We start from the raw sequence: 14,060 nt of genomic DNA, 5'->3' as shown, positions 1-14,060 counted from the left end.
CATCTCAACCAATGGTTTGGAGGCAGTGAAAAAAGCATTGAAGCATGGCTCGAACCGTGGCCACCCCACTATACCCTTGCTTAGTCTAGAGCTGAAGGTACAGACAGGGAATTGACTCCATGGCTTCTCCTACCAAGCCTCTGCAGGGCGGTAAGCCCCTATGCCATTGAAGCGGACACTGTCTGTTTGGTGGAGCACGTCCAGGGGTGGAGGGAAGAGAGAGAAATGATCATCTGGCTGCCCATGGGCATGGAGGGAGGAAGTGGAGAAGGGTTGTGTAGACGAGGGGGGCAAAAATATAGCACTAGAAAAATATGGTGCAGTATAAGAGGGAAAAGCGAAGTGGATTAATTAGAAAAGGAAAAAAAAGTTCCAAAAAAAAAATCAAATCAAAATTTGATCTTTTTTTATGATTCGGCCCAACTTGAGAAGAGAAGAAGGAGAGGGAGAAGGATGGAGTAGTTGCTGTCAAAATCAAGGCGACCAGCCATGGATGACGTTCATGGCTGAAGCGTTGGCCCTGACTAGCAGTGGCAGCAACATCATGAACTTCGAGGTGAGTCTCGAACGACGAGTTGAGTTGAGTCGAATATACTGTGAACTCGCGGAGAGCCCATCCACTTTGACTAATTCAGGCCCCAGACAAAGAAGACCCACCATCTTTGATGGCTCGGAGATCAGGGTGTAGGGGATGGCGAATAGAATTGTGTTTATGTACGTAATTAACGAAATCCTCTGGTGGGCTAGACTGTTTTATCTGCCAACAGACTAATTTCTACTACATAGTATGTAAATGCCTACGGGAGAATATGCTTGCAAGTACATATACGAATCTGCGAACTGACCGGTAGTGATGTTAACAGCCCGGAGAAATTGGGAATCGATTATCAGCGGAGTGGAGGAGGGGCCCGGAGAGCGGAGGTTTACCCGACTTGAGTTTCGATTGCCATCCGTATTTGGCAGCAGATGCAATACCCCGTACGGAGTGCTACGTACGAGTATGTACTCCGTACATACGATAGAAGAACCCTACATCAACGCTACATGTCGAACGGAATGAGAAGAAGGCGTTTATAAAGAAATTGGTCAAAGACGATCGAAGCCGATGATCACCTATGTTGAAGACTTGTGCTCCGGAGCAGTTAGTTACCAAACATGGAATCAAATGTGAAAAGGAAATAGGGAGAGAAAGAGTATGGGAAAATGAAAAATGAAAAATGAAAATAAAGAATAGAAAATAAAAAGAAAGAATAAATCGAAAAATAAACATCGAAAATCAATTCCGTGTCCCAGACCGAGAGGTTCCACTGAGGTCACAAAAGTCCGGTTCCTGATCGGGAAGCGGAAGTTTGGGCGGCGTCATTGGCGCACCCGTGCAAACTTGCCCTAATGAGTCCGCCCGATCCCTTCCGACGTCCATGAGTGGCAGCGCAGGTCGACAGGTTCCCTGGCTGGCCATGGTCAGTCCCGAATCCCATGGGTCTTCCAGCTTCAACACCCGTGCACTCTCCACATGAGTTGCAAGAGAAGGAATGTGATAAAATAAAAGTTGGTAGAGGGGCAGCAGCATACGTGGTCCGCTGGAGAATTCTCCTACACATGGCCTCACGATATCTTGCATCACGTCATAGAAGTTCGTAACGTTGAACATCCCCCTCTTCTAGTACTCATAGATATAGACTTTACGCCAGAAGAGAAAAGAAGCTCATTGGAATGAACACCTTCGCGGGAGTGAGAAAATAGAGTTATTAACAGCGGAGTTGGCCTACCCTTGCTCATTCAAAGTACCAAGGTACAAGTGTCAACTGACTAAGCCAGCCTAGCTTAGTAACTAGTTACTAGTATTTATCTGTCAAACAAAACCTAAGCCAGCTAAACCGACACTAAGTAGACATTCTCTACTCCGTAACTTAGTCACTGCACAGTAGCAGACATTACTAATTTATTCCTGCAGCTTAGTCTCATGTCCCAGAGAGGTCACAAGAAGAGGAAGATAAAAAGGAGACGACAATGGAAAAGCAGATCAGCGAAGTTACACGTGACTACAATACATAAACCACGGCATAAAAAGTCTATCCGTGAGACAAAAATGGAAACAAAGACTCATATTATTCATAAAGTCAGTTTAGACTTCTTGAAGCACCCTTGGGGCGGAATTCCAGCACAGACTATTCATTATGAGCCCTTGACGCGCACAGGCAAGCGAAGGTTAGGTCAAACGCCATAAGTTATTGGGTGCTATAGAGTCAGGAAATACAAACAAACCTATTTGCCCGCCTTGGTTAGTTATATTTACGTTGGCTTATAAAGCCACGGATTCGTCATTCTAAACGAAATTTGCAGCGACCTCACAATGCTCTATTTAACTAGTCTAGCCTGTCTGAATTTATTGAGATTGGCGCTCTGGGAGAACCGACATTAGCCGTCACGTTCCGAGTGAATAGGTGGCTAGGCGTTATACAGGCATGCTATAGCATAGGCGCCATATGGCGGACATATCACGGAGTTACTTCGCTTATGCAGCTTAGATGTACTATATTTCAAGGGGAGGGGCGAATTGAGAAACAGGTGAAAGTCGACAACTAAGGTACGTACTGAGTACATATCTATCGCATCTGATGTACGTTTTCGGTAGTATGTCTTAGTCTTCCAGCTGACCGCTGTACATAGCCCGGCTTATAATTGGCACTCGTAAAAGGAATTCCGAGAGGGGCGGGGAGAGAGTTGGGCTCCTGCTTTTCCACGCCGATTCCCATTGGCCTGCGCGGATACGCCCTCCGACTCGGTCCTTTACCTTAGGGCAAGATTCAAACTCTTCTAGACTTCTTATTGTCCACAGGTCACAGGGGGGGTGGTGGGCATAAATGAACTCAACTTCTGGTTATTATGCAAGGACTGCAGGGGAACTGTGAACAAAACTCTATAGTCTGTACGGAGTACCGGTATGTAGGAGGTGTAGCTACCTTAGCCCTTTGCCACAACTCTACATACATGCATGTGCTTGGACAATTGGTGGCTAGCAGGGGAGTCTGCATATACTGCGGCATATGACATGAGCACCATGTAGATAGGTTTCTTGCACCGCGGTCTCCGACGCGGAACATCATGGCAGGAGAGAAAATTTCTATGAATAGGCTTGTTACCGCTCGGCGGTCGGGGGCGGACGCTGATCCTCACCAGGACCTCAAGCAAACTCGTTGAGAGCGGTCGGTCGGGGAAAAAACAAAGAAAAAGCACTGATGATTAATTCAGGTACGGGCGGCTCGGGGGCCGTCGATCTCTACCCACTTGGGCGACAGCAACCGATGACGGTTAGTGTTTGGTACGTACCATGGTTGACTCAAGCCCAATATCCATATTCCATAGGTTAAATTCCGGAGGATTACAAACGACCTGAATCAGGGAAATGATCGATCTTAGCACCATCGTCATCGGAGATCTGACGCTCAAACCTCCTCGAGGGAGAAACACACCATAGAAAAGGGTAAACGGAAGCGACAGGCTGCAAGAAGATGGCCGATTTCTGCCTTGTGCGTGGGTGGACCAGCTTAGCAAGAGTCGATATGCTTTTCATAGGTGTTCATTCCGAACCTTGAGTCTAGGTAGTAAATGAATCCTTCCTGCCCGTAGAGATGGGGCATACTAATTAGGCATCTTCAATTCGAAGCTGGGGACTGACGGCGCTACATCTTCTAGACCCCATCAGACTAACAGACCTTCAGTAGATCGTACTTTCGGGATTCAGGGAGTGACAGGATTTTCGGATGGATGGAATAATAAGCAGTAGTACAGTAGTACTCATAATAACGTCGATTATGAAGGGACACTAACTAGCTAAGTTCATCGATAAGTTAGTTATTAATGGATGGGTTAGTCACCCAGCATGGGGGAAGCGGGTAACGGCAGTCGGAAGTCTTCCGCCCACACAGACTACTACTAAGGTAGGTATAGGCAGGAACCAAGCCACTTCTTCCAATTACCGCACTCTGCAATTGCGATTGTGTGCAATCTGATCTCCACCACCCGCAACTCAAGTAAATTGCAGCCGAGCATTGGCAAGCACAATCAATTTATTCTAGCTACTAACCTTCTCCTTACCGAGTGATAGTGGCATTTTGCACCCTCCGCAGCCGCTATAGATCCTTCAATCATCTGTCTTATAGGCCTCAAAGCAGCAAGGGAAGAATGGATGATCAATTGGTCTTTCCAGCTCGCTTGGCTAATCCTTGTGCACTCTAGTCGGTCGCAGTTCTCGATCCCCCAACAAACAAGAGAGCCTGGAGCTTTCTAGCGCAGAGGAGGATCCCCACAGAACTAACTACCTACTCAGTACACAATATGACTTCTCAGTCTGCTAAATCCTTGAACCAGTAACTGGTCTTGGGTGGGCTCGATCCTGTGCCCTGTAGTTCAGTAGTCTAGTAGTCTAGGTGAGTTGTGGTACCTTCCCCTTCCGTGCTACCTTGTTTTATTCCCAGCTTCTCGCCTCCTCCGCAGCGGAGCATCAACCAAGTACGTACTGGTCGTTGACAGCGGTGGGTTACCAGTCCACCATAGGAGCGATCGTGATGAAACCATCCATGATCCCATCAATTGTGCTCGTATCGGTACTAGGGTAGGAGAAACGAGTTGACCATCGGCAGGAGGATTTGCGACTGCGGGTATTTCACCGGTAATTGGAGTATGTACCTACTGTCAGATTACTACATATTACTACACACTCATGTAGTAGTACCTACTAGGTACGTACTCAGGACTAAGGCTAGCCGGGATCCACTTAAATCTAGGTAGTTACGAGTTGTTGTTGAACAAGTTGGCAGTTGTCTCTGAGTTGGCTGGTCGGGATTCCCGTCGGATCTGACGTAAAGAGCAGATCCCCATCCCGTCAACTCCAATCAAGCTTAGCCCACCTCGAGTTGCTTGCTCGGCGCAATTTGGAATTCACTTCCTAGGCATGACACTGACAGTCCTCTGCTTCCATGTCACAGGTGTCAATTCTAACTCACCATCAATCCACAAGATACAGTACACGCACAAGAGGGGCGCAAGGCGAGGTTAATTCTCCAACCACTCCGCAAGTCATCCGGATGAGGCATTGACGGTGACCATCCATGATCGGTGGTGGAGCGGCGTTTTGTGTCACTCGGGATTTGGATCTGAGCACAGCACCCTCCGCCCACCCCAAGTCGCCAGTCTTCACGGTCATCAGCAACAGTCCTACTATACCTTCACGGAGGATGGCTCTGAGTAGGTGCCGGGAGGCGTTGATTCAAGACATTCTAGTCACAATCTGGCCCGCTCGTGGTTGACTGGCATCCCAAACTAGCATGCACCTACCGGGACGCGATGGCGAAAAGACTCAAGCGGTGCATACTAAGTACATACATGCAGCATGGTGTGCTCCGGTGGTAGCCCACAAGGCCTCAAGTGGCAGAGGAGACGTCGGTGGCTCTGGGCCTGTGGGGGGAGGCACAATATTCGCTGACTGGATCAGTTCGCGCTATTTGGTGGAATCGGCTAGTTGGCAGGGTTCTCGTGTCGCTATTTTCTTGTTAATTTTAGTACGAGTGTTCTTTTCTGGCTTCTCATTATAGTGTGCAGTTCCAATGCATGAGTGATTTTAACAAATCCAATTTTCATTTTCCAAATTTTGACCTTTTGCTTTTGCTGCCCTCGCAGCCTTGGCCACCGCCAGCCCCGATGTTTTGCAGGAACTCGTGTTGGCATGGTTTAGGTCATCTTGACGTTGCAGATGAGGAGGAGGGGAAATTGATGGCCTATAATTTTCAGGAAAGCAGAGCTGAAGGAGCATACGGAAAAAGCAAAAGGAGCTCTTAGCAAAGCCCCCAGTGGAACAAGCCAAATCGCCGGTCTTCAAACTGCCCCTCTAGCCTGTCCCATGCATACTCGGGTGGTGGATCTTCAGCCCAAGGCGCTGTGGCAATCTGCATTTTTATAGCGTTGCATTGTAGCTAATCGCCTTCGACGCCTCGAAAGGTGAAGAACGCAAGGAAGGGGGGCCAGAATCTATCATCTCATGCGAGGTCAGTCTACTAGTTCCTCCCTTGGTAATGAGCAATACACACTGTACGTACCATGACTGCCCATGAACATAACTAGCCTGAACGAACACATGTCACCCTGAAAGCAAGACAGGAAGAAGAAACTATCGCCAATGGTCCGACAACAATGTGCGGGAAATAATCGTAGTAACATAAAGCTGAGATCTCCACAAGCACTGCGGTGAAGTGTGGAAGAGGATTCCTGCATGCCATTAATCCCACTCAGGCTTCCTCGGCGGCTGTATATGGAATCTCGGGGTCAATCATGGCGGTAAACCCAACGTGCAAACAAGTGGACAACTCGTTACATTTCCCTCCATCCTCGTGTAGGAGCGGATTCGACTTCTCTCTTCTGTTTGAGGAGCTGATTTTGGGCATTTTGCCTCTGGGAATCTTTATCGTACTGGCATGCGTGCAACTATGGCGTGATGCCCGGCGAGTGCGCAAGGTGGTGGTAGGCTCTTGGCCTTTCTGGGCCAAATTGGTGCGTGACTTTTTTCTGCTACTACTACTACTACCGTGGTCCCGTGATGCTGATTGTTGTTGGTCTCCGCAGATACTATGGACCGCCTTGGGTGTCACGCAACTGGTCCTTACTGTTCTCTGGGCGTCCCCTTTGGTAACACGAACACAAGCCTCAGTCGCGGTTAATGCCGTTACCATCGTGGGTATCCTGGTGCTTGGTGCACTTTCATATAGCGAACACAATCGCTCAGTGAGACCGTCCTTTGTCATTAATATTTATCTTGCGGTCACTCTTCTTTTTGACATCGCAAAGACGAGAACACTATGGCTTCGCGACCCAGGCGGAATCAACAAATCTATCGCCATTGTCACCTCGCTCGATGTTGGCATCAAATCTCTGCTGTTCCTACTTGAAGCCTTGGAGAAGAGACGCTTCCTCAGGCCGGAGTACAAAGGCTACTCACCGGAAGCTCTTGCTGGTATCTACAATAGATCATTCTTCTGGTGGCTCAATCCTTTGTTCAAAAGTGGCTTCTCCAAGATCTTGGCTGTGGATGACCTCTTTGTCCTCGATAAGCAATTGGAGGCTAAGCGCCTGCACCGTGAGGTCGAAGCCGAATGGAAGAAAGGTATGCGGCTTCGCATAGTCCGATACGCTTGCGACATGCTGATCCAGTCTGAACCAACATAGGTCGGAACAATTGCTCGAGTAGCTTATTATCTGCATGTCTACGGTCATTCAAATGGCACGTGTGCGCGGTGATCCCACCAAGACTCATGCTGGCAGCACTCAACATCTGTCAGCCTTTGCTGCTTGAGAGATCATTGACCTTCACCGAGCAAGCTTCAAATCCTTCCACGAAGAACATCGGTTACGGTTTGATTGGAGCCTACATTTTGGTCTATACTGGGTTGGCAGTGAGTTCGATGAATTTTGCGCTCCGCGGTTTTGTTCCGCCTTGTCTCTAATCGCTGCGCTCTTCTTAGGTCACCATGGGTCAGTACCAGCATCTGACATACCGCTCTATCACAATGGTTCGAGGTGCGCTTGTGTCAATGATCTACAAGAAGGCGTGTTCTTTAAGTGCCAAAGACGCCGATCCTGCTGCGTCTGTTACTCTAATGAGTGCCGATATCGAGCGGATCGTTCAAGGCTGGCAGACCATGCACGATATTTGGGGGAATGCTCTGGAGATTGCGTTAGCCATCTATCTTCTTGAAAGACAGCTGGGAGTTGCATGTGTGGTTCCAGTTGCCGTTGCCGTTGGTGGGTGTCCAATTAATGCCACCTTGGAGCCATTCACTGACTAATCGTGTTTCTCTCTAGTGGCACTTGTTGGTTCGATTATAGCAATGTCCTCAGTTATGTTAAAGCAAGCTTCGTGGTTGCAAGCGATTGAAAGGCGGATCTCCTCGACATCTTCGATGCTTGCTTCGATGAAAGGGATAAAAATGCTTGGGTTACAATCTGCGCTTTTGACATGCGTCCATAACCTGCGGATAGATGAGTTGAGGATTTCTCGAGCTTTTCGGAAGCTCTTGGTCTGGAATATGGCTCTAGGTAAGCCGGTTGCCTTACAACCCACTGGGATGATGTTTACTCACCTGTCTCAGCATGGTCGACTCGAATCTTTGCTCCAATTTTCGCCTTTGGAGCATTTGTTGGAATCGCTCACGATCGAGGTGATGACCGCGCCCTGACAACTTCGGTTGTGTATACTGCTCTATCTCTATTCTCCCTTCTTTCGGATCCCCTCCTCTCACTTGTGATGGCTCTGATGAACTACGTCGCGTCGGTCGGTTCATTCCAGAGAGTCCAAGATTTCCTGGAGAAGGATAGCCACTCGGATCCAAGAAACCGATCATCCGAACTTCCCATGCTGGTGCCAGAAGATAAGAAAATAGTGTCTGTGATAACCGATGCCGAAACCCTGACCAACGGATCGACATCCTCAAAATCATGGAAAGGTAGTTCCTCGACGTCATTTCACAATGCTGTTACAATTCAGGGAGGGGATTTTGGGTGGGATACTGCAAAAAAACCCATACTAAAGATTCTGAGCATCACAATCTCTCATGGAAGCTTTGCTACTGTCATCGGGCCGTCCGGTTGCGGGAAATCCACTCTCTTGAAGGCCATTCTCGGTGAGGTGCCCTGTCTGGGTGGTAGCATACAAGTTCTACCCCAGAGCATTGCATTTTGTGAGCAGACGCCTTGGCATACGAATGGGACAATTGAGGATTGCATAGTGGCAATGGCTGGGTACGATGCCAGATGGTATAGCTCTGTCATATACGCATGTGCTTTGGCGGAGGACTTCAGGCAGCTACCCCGTGGCGATAAAACAGTCATTGGGAGCAAAGGCATAGCTCTCAGCGGCGGTCAAAGTCAGCGAATTGTGAGTATGCATGTTTCTATGTTGGGTTCCACGGTTACTGAACTTGCGTATAGGCACTTGCAAGGGCTGTCTACGCTCGCAAAGACATCGTTATACTTGACGATGTGTTCAGTAGTCTTGATGCGACAACTGAGGATCATATCTTTCATCACTTGCTTGGTGCCCATGGTCTTCTACGCTCAATTGGCTCCACGGTCATACTTGCATCCTCTTCAGGTATGCCAATTCTAATGAGACATTCTTGCGCATTTTCGTTAACAATGCAGCAGTGAAGCGTGTTCCTTATGCAGATCACATCCTGGTGCTTGACAGTAACGGTTGCGCCGCAGAACAGGGGAGCTTCAAGTCTCTTGATTCTGCTGGAGGCTACATCTCGAGCTTTAACCTAAGCCTTCCAGATTGGAGCTATAAAGGCGGCTTGCTACCTGCACCGGATGTTCAAGTCAAGACAGTTGAGAAGGTTGATGAAGCTGAAAAGGAGACGCATGAGAAAGGTGGCGACGTGTCCATTTACTTGTACTATGTCCGTGCTATCGGATGGCTTTCCACGATGGTTTTTCTTGTTGCTATGCTTAGCTTCGTCTTCTGTTTGTCGTTTCCGAGTAGGCCTCCCGCAGGATATCATCTTCATTCACATCTGCTAATACCAAAACAGGTATCTGGGTGAAATGGTGGGCTAGCTCGAACGACGCAGAGCCTGATAAGCATACAGGGTTCTATATGGGGATTTATGCGATGCTTGGGGCTATTGGCATGATATCCCTTATTGTCGGGTGCTGGTCAGTCTTGTTCTGTTGCGCTCCTCTGGGGCTATTTAGCTGATTTCGCATAGGCAAATGGTAATAACCATGGTGCCACGATCCGGTGAAGTCTTTCACAAAGCTCTTCTAAGCACAGTTCTGAGGTAAGATTCTCAGATTATCCAGTCAGCAGTGATGAGACTGACCTGAAAGTGCACCCATGTCATTCTTTACCAAGACGGATACCGGCACTATTCTCAATAGATTTAGCCAAGACTTGCAGCTCATTGATATGGAGCTTCCAATCGCTGCTATAAACACATTCGTTAGTGAGTTGTTGCCTGCTGCTATAGGTTGATTTGCGCTCATCGTTCTGCAGCGTTCGCTCTTTGCATAGCTCAGATGATACTCATGGCGGTCGCTTCCAAATACGTGGCGATCTCCTTCCCTGTGGTAATCACCATTGTCTACTTGATACAGAAGATCTACCTTCGAACTTCGCGTCAGCTGCGATACCTTGACCTCGAAGCAAAAGCGCCGCTCTTCTCTCATTTCACGGATTGCCTTGGTGGTCTGGTAACCCTTAGATCTTTCGGGTGGCAGCGCGAGTTCCAGGAAAAGAACAACAGGCTGTTGGACTATTCCCAGAGACCATTCTATCTTCTATATGCTATTCAGCGCTGGCTTACACTCACCCTGGATATGGTAGTGGCAGGAATTGCCGTTTTACTGATTACCCTTGTTGTCGTGTTGCACGGATCCATCAGCATAGGGTACGTCGGAGTCGCACTTCTTAACGTCATCCAATTCAGCCAGAGCATCAAACTGTTGATCACATTTTGGACCAATCTCGAAACACATATCGGCTCGATACAGAGAGTGAGGTGGTTCACGCGGAACATACCGTCAGAGAACCAACCTTCGGAGAGGGATGAGATTCCGCCGGACTGGCCGTCGCTGGGGCGCATCGAATTCAACGGTGTTTTCGCTGAGTACAGGTATGTCGCAGTCACCTCGTCGCAATTTATGATCTTCTAACGCGTCACCATAGACCATCTGAGCCAGTGCTCAGCGATGTTTCTCTATCTATTCGGGCGGGTGAGAAAGTCGGCATCTGCGGAAGAACGGGCAGGTACGTTACCACTGCGTACAGAGAACGTCGCCATGTTACTAAATCCTATCATAGTGGCAAAACCTCCCTCGTCATGTGCATGTTCCGCATGCTCGACATTAGCTCGGGTCAGATCCTGGTTGACGGGTTGGACATCACTAAATTACCACGCCAGGAGATTCGCTCTCGCCTGAATGGCGTCTCCCAGAGTCCGTTCCTGATGAAAGGCAGTGTACGAACTAATATGGATCCCACGGGTGTTTTCTCGGATCAGGCCATTAGCAATGCTCTCAAGAGTGTGGGCATTTATTCCCAGATGCAAGAGAAGGGGGATCTGGACACCGATATCGATGAAATTTTCCTATCTCATGGACAACAGCAACTCTTCTGTCTGGCGCGGGCTATACTTCGTCCGGGTAACATCCTCGTGCTGGATGAAGCTACGAGCAGGTACATACATCTATTTACCTCCTGTTTGGCTATCGTCTAATGTGCTCGTGTAGTGTTGACGCAAGAACCGACCATACCATGCAACGGGTCATCCGTGAGAAGTTCAGCGCCCACACCATTGTGACGGTGGCACATAAGCTCGATACCATCCTCGACTATGACAAGATCATTGTCATGGAGGCGGGACGCGTCGTGGAGACCGGTGCTCCGCACGAATTACTTGCTTCGGATAAGTCGCACTTTAGCAGGCTGTACGCTAGTCTTTCGATGGATGGGGAGGCTCAAGAGTAACGTGGTGATGGGGTGCGCGGTGCATTGTGGTCATAAAAAGAAAGGCCTTGTCAATGGTGTTCGGTTCATGGTAATGATTTCCACCTTTCTTTTTGTCTTTCTTTCTTTGGGACTTGTTGAGTTTCATGGCTGTTGGGTGTTTTTGGACATCTGTATCCAATGTAATAATAATCATGTATGTGTGGTCTATGGGAAAGACAAAAGGCCGAGCTACCGTGGTGATTTCAATACCCAGCCCCAGTACATATACTGGCCGGCATACCCGCCCTCCCATGGTCTATATATCTACCCAAAAGCAATTCCCAGGATGCTAGATAACAGCACAGTCCAACATCACCTCAACTACCACATACTGTCACTCCACGGCCATACCTCCACTAAGCCACACCCGACTCAAAACACCCCCTCAAGCAGCCAAGCACATCTACCACCTGAGCCCACGAAAATCCCAGCCCTACCATTACCCTTTTGTTATTCCGTCACAAAGCCAAAAAACGATGCCAAATTCAACAATTCGCCCGGGTGGTCTAGTGGTATGATTCTCGCTTAGGGATTACAAACCCCAAGCATATCTGCGAGAGGTCCCGCGTTCGATCCGCGGCTCGGGCCGATTTTTTTTTTTTGGCCTGCCTGCCCTGAAAATATCTCCAGGGTCCGGGATGCCATTACTTTTTTTGCGTTCCGCCCCCTTCCAGAGAGAGTACTCATATGCCAGACACAAAGGAACCCCCTAATTGTCTTTTAATTCCGATAAATATGATCCTCTTCCAACTACTGCCGTCGTATAGTCGAACGAACAACCAAAAGACGCCGAATAGAACCTAAATCCTTTGCACAAATTAGCCTGCCACTCAAGCTAGGCTAGTCAGTCTAGCGCTTACTTACACCCCTCGGGATTTGCTTCCATCCATCCAGCCCTACTTCCCTGCCTAGCGTAGGTGTAGTTAAGTAGCTGCTGAAGCTAGTAGCTCCGTCCCCGATTCCACATAGTCCAGTAGTCTAGGTTTTATTCCTTTGTTGTTGCCTTTGTGCTTGAACATCATTTATGATCCCTGCAGATGGGGCCTGAGATCGGCAATAATGCTGTTCGAAAGTACAGTACTTTGAGTTAGTTCGGAGACCGGTTGTATTTTGGGTACTGTGCTGGTGCTGAATGGTACAGAGACGGCTAAGTTACCGTGCCCTTTTCGTGACTTTGCGCTCTCGCAACCTGTTCGTCGTGGGTAACTAGTTACCTAACCAGGTACCTAACTTGGTACCTAGTAGTAGGCCAGCCCTGCCCGCAAGGGAAAACAACCAACCCAAAAAAACATTCCGGGATGGTGAAGAAGTCTACTCCGTACATAGTAGTATCCCATCTAACCTCCCACAAGAGTCCACGGTAACTAGGTACCTAGCTCTAAGCTACCTCCAACCAACCACTAATTCCAGCTGTAAACTGTACATGTACAAATTCTGCCCCCGAGAACTAAGGTAAACTATTGTCCAAGGACACAAGGATTAAAAAAGTTATCCCTGCCCTGCCCTGTCCCGTTCCCCTGTAGCTGGCTGTCCTTTGTCCCTTCCCTCCTGAAGTTTCCCTGCATTTGCTCCAATTTAATTTATTATTCCTCAATAAAACCACTGCATCCATACCCCGGAATCACAAATCCAGACCCCAAGTCAAGTCACGTCACAAGTACTCATAGCGTAGCAGACCGGTACCGTAGTATTCCACCGCAGATCAATCCCCAGCTGCACGGGCACCCACACACCCACACCCAAAACGGAAATCCCACCTGCAGTCAGTCCAGTCCAGTCTCAACCCTGTATACAACCAAAAACCCAGGCAGCACCATCACATCATCGCCACATCCAACACAACACAAAGCGATGATCGTCAGTAAGTTAGCATACCCCATAGCAATGGGATTGCGCTTGCGCATTAAGCGAGAGAGACTCCCCCACTCCACCGGCATGCCATCCCCGCCGCAAAACAGGAATCGGGATAGCCCGGCATAATGTGCTCGGCTAATGCAGCCCTTGAATGAAGCACGCCTGGAGTCGAGAATCTAGACTGATTTACCAAGTTCTGCTCACAGAGTTGTAGCGTTTGCTGGATAGGATCTGCATTCAGGATTTGGGGGGGTTTTTTTTTGTTTTTGTTTTGGTTGGTTCTTTGTACTACTCGGCACTGTTACTCCTTTCCCGCGATGATGCCATGGTTCTTGAGGCTTGGAATTCATTGTCCAGGGACAGCCTGGATTGAGGGAGGGGAATCGATCGGGGAATCGGGGATCAGGTTCCCACGCGGCGGTATCATTGCGGGGGTCCGATCTAGCCTTGGGGAGGGGCATGCACTGGATTGGATTGTTGGAGGTGGTCAACTGATATGGTGTCTGAATTCTGGATTGATTGTGGTCAGAGAATTGAATTGGCTATAGTTTGAGTATGCGAAGATTTGTTGCTGCCCGCCGCCGGCTACACTGCAACAAGCCTGCAATCAGAGCATGGAAACCTTCTACTCCAGGCTCTCCTTCAATATAGAACATCGACACGCGAC

General features: G+C 48.6%; 1 protein-coding gene and 1 non-coding gene across 2 annotated transcripts; both read left to right on the top strand.

Moving 5' to 3' along the window:
* Positions 1 to 5,959: 5,959 nt before the first annotated feature.
* abcB (putative ABC multidrug transporter) lies at positions 5,960 to 11,850 on the top strand. Its single transcript, XM_025589901.1, has 15 exons — positions 5,960 to 6,516; positions 6,619 to 7,156; positions 7,219 to 7,445; positions 7,515 to 7,794; positions 7,855 to 8,088; positions 8,142 to 8,926; positions 8,980 to 9,142; positions 9,196 to 9,528; positions 9,582 to 9,705; positions 9,759 to 9,830; positions 9,880 to 9,995; positions 10,046 to 10,664; positions 10,718 to 10,798; positions 10,853 to 11,227; positions 11,281 to 11,850. The coding sequence occupies exons 1-15, from the start codon at positions 6,328 to 6,330 to the stop codon at positions 11,516 to 11,518; spliced, it is 4,374 nt and encodes a 1,457-aa protein (XP_025438651.1). The 5' UTR covers positions 5,960 to 6,327; the 3' UTR covers positions 11,519 to 11,850.
* Positions 11,851 to 12,034: 184 nt separating this feature from the next.
* BO95DRAFT_t254 lies at positions 12,035 to 12,127 on the top strand. The gene has a single exon. It is a non-coding gene; the product is annotated as a tRNA-Pro (tRNA).
* Positions 12,128 to 14,060: the final 1,933 nt, after the last annotated feature.

This window comes from Aspergillus brunneoviolaceus (assembly GCF_003184695.1).
Source record: "Aspergillus brunneoviolaceus CBS 621.78 unplaced genomic scaffold BO95scaffold_69, whole genome shotgun sequence".
Classification (NCBI taxonomy): Eukaryota; Fungi; Ascomycota; class Eurotiomycetes; order Eurotiales; family Aspergillaceae; genus Aspergillus; species Aspergillus brunneoviolaceus.
The sequence above is the reverse complement of the archived record's forward strand: the minus strand, read 5'-3'. Positions and strand labels throughout refer to the sequence as shown.

Coding starts and splice junctions, on each gene's coding strand:
- abcB (XM_025589901.1), top strand. CDS start 6,328: ATGGCGGTAAACCCAACGTGCAAACAAGTGGACAACTCGTTACATTTC. Junction 7,795..7,854: donor TCCAGTTGCCGTTGCCGTTG/GTGGGTGTCCAA, acceptor GTTTCTCTCTAG/TGGCACTTGTTGGTTCGATT. Junction 8,089..8,141: donor GGTCTGGAATATGGCTCTAG/GTAAGCCGGTTG, acceptor CACCTGTCTCAG/CATGGTCGACTCGAATCTTT.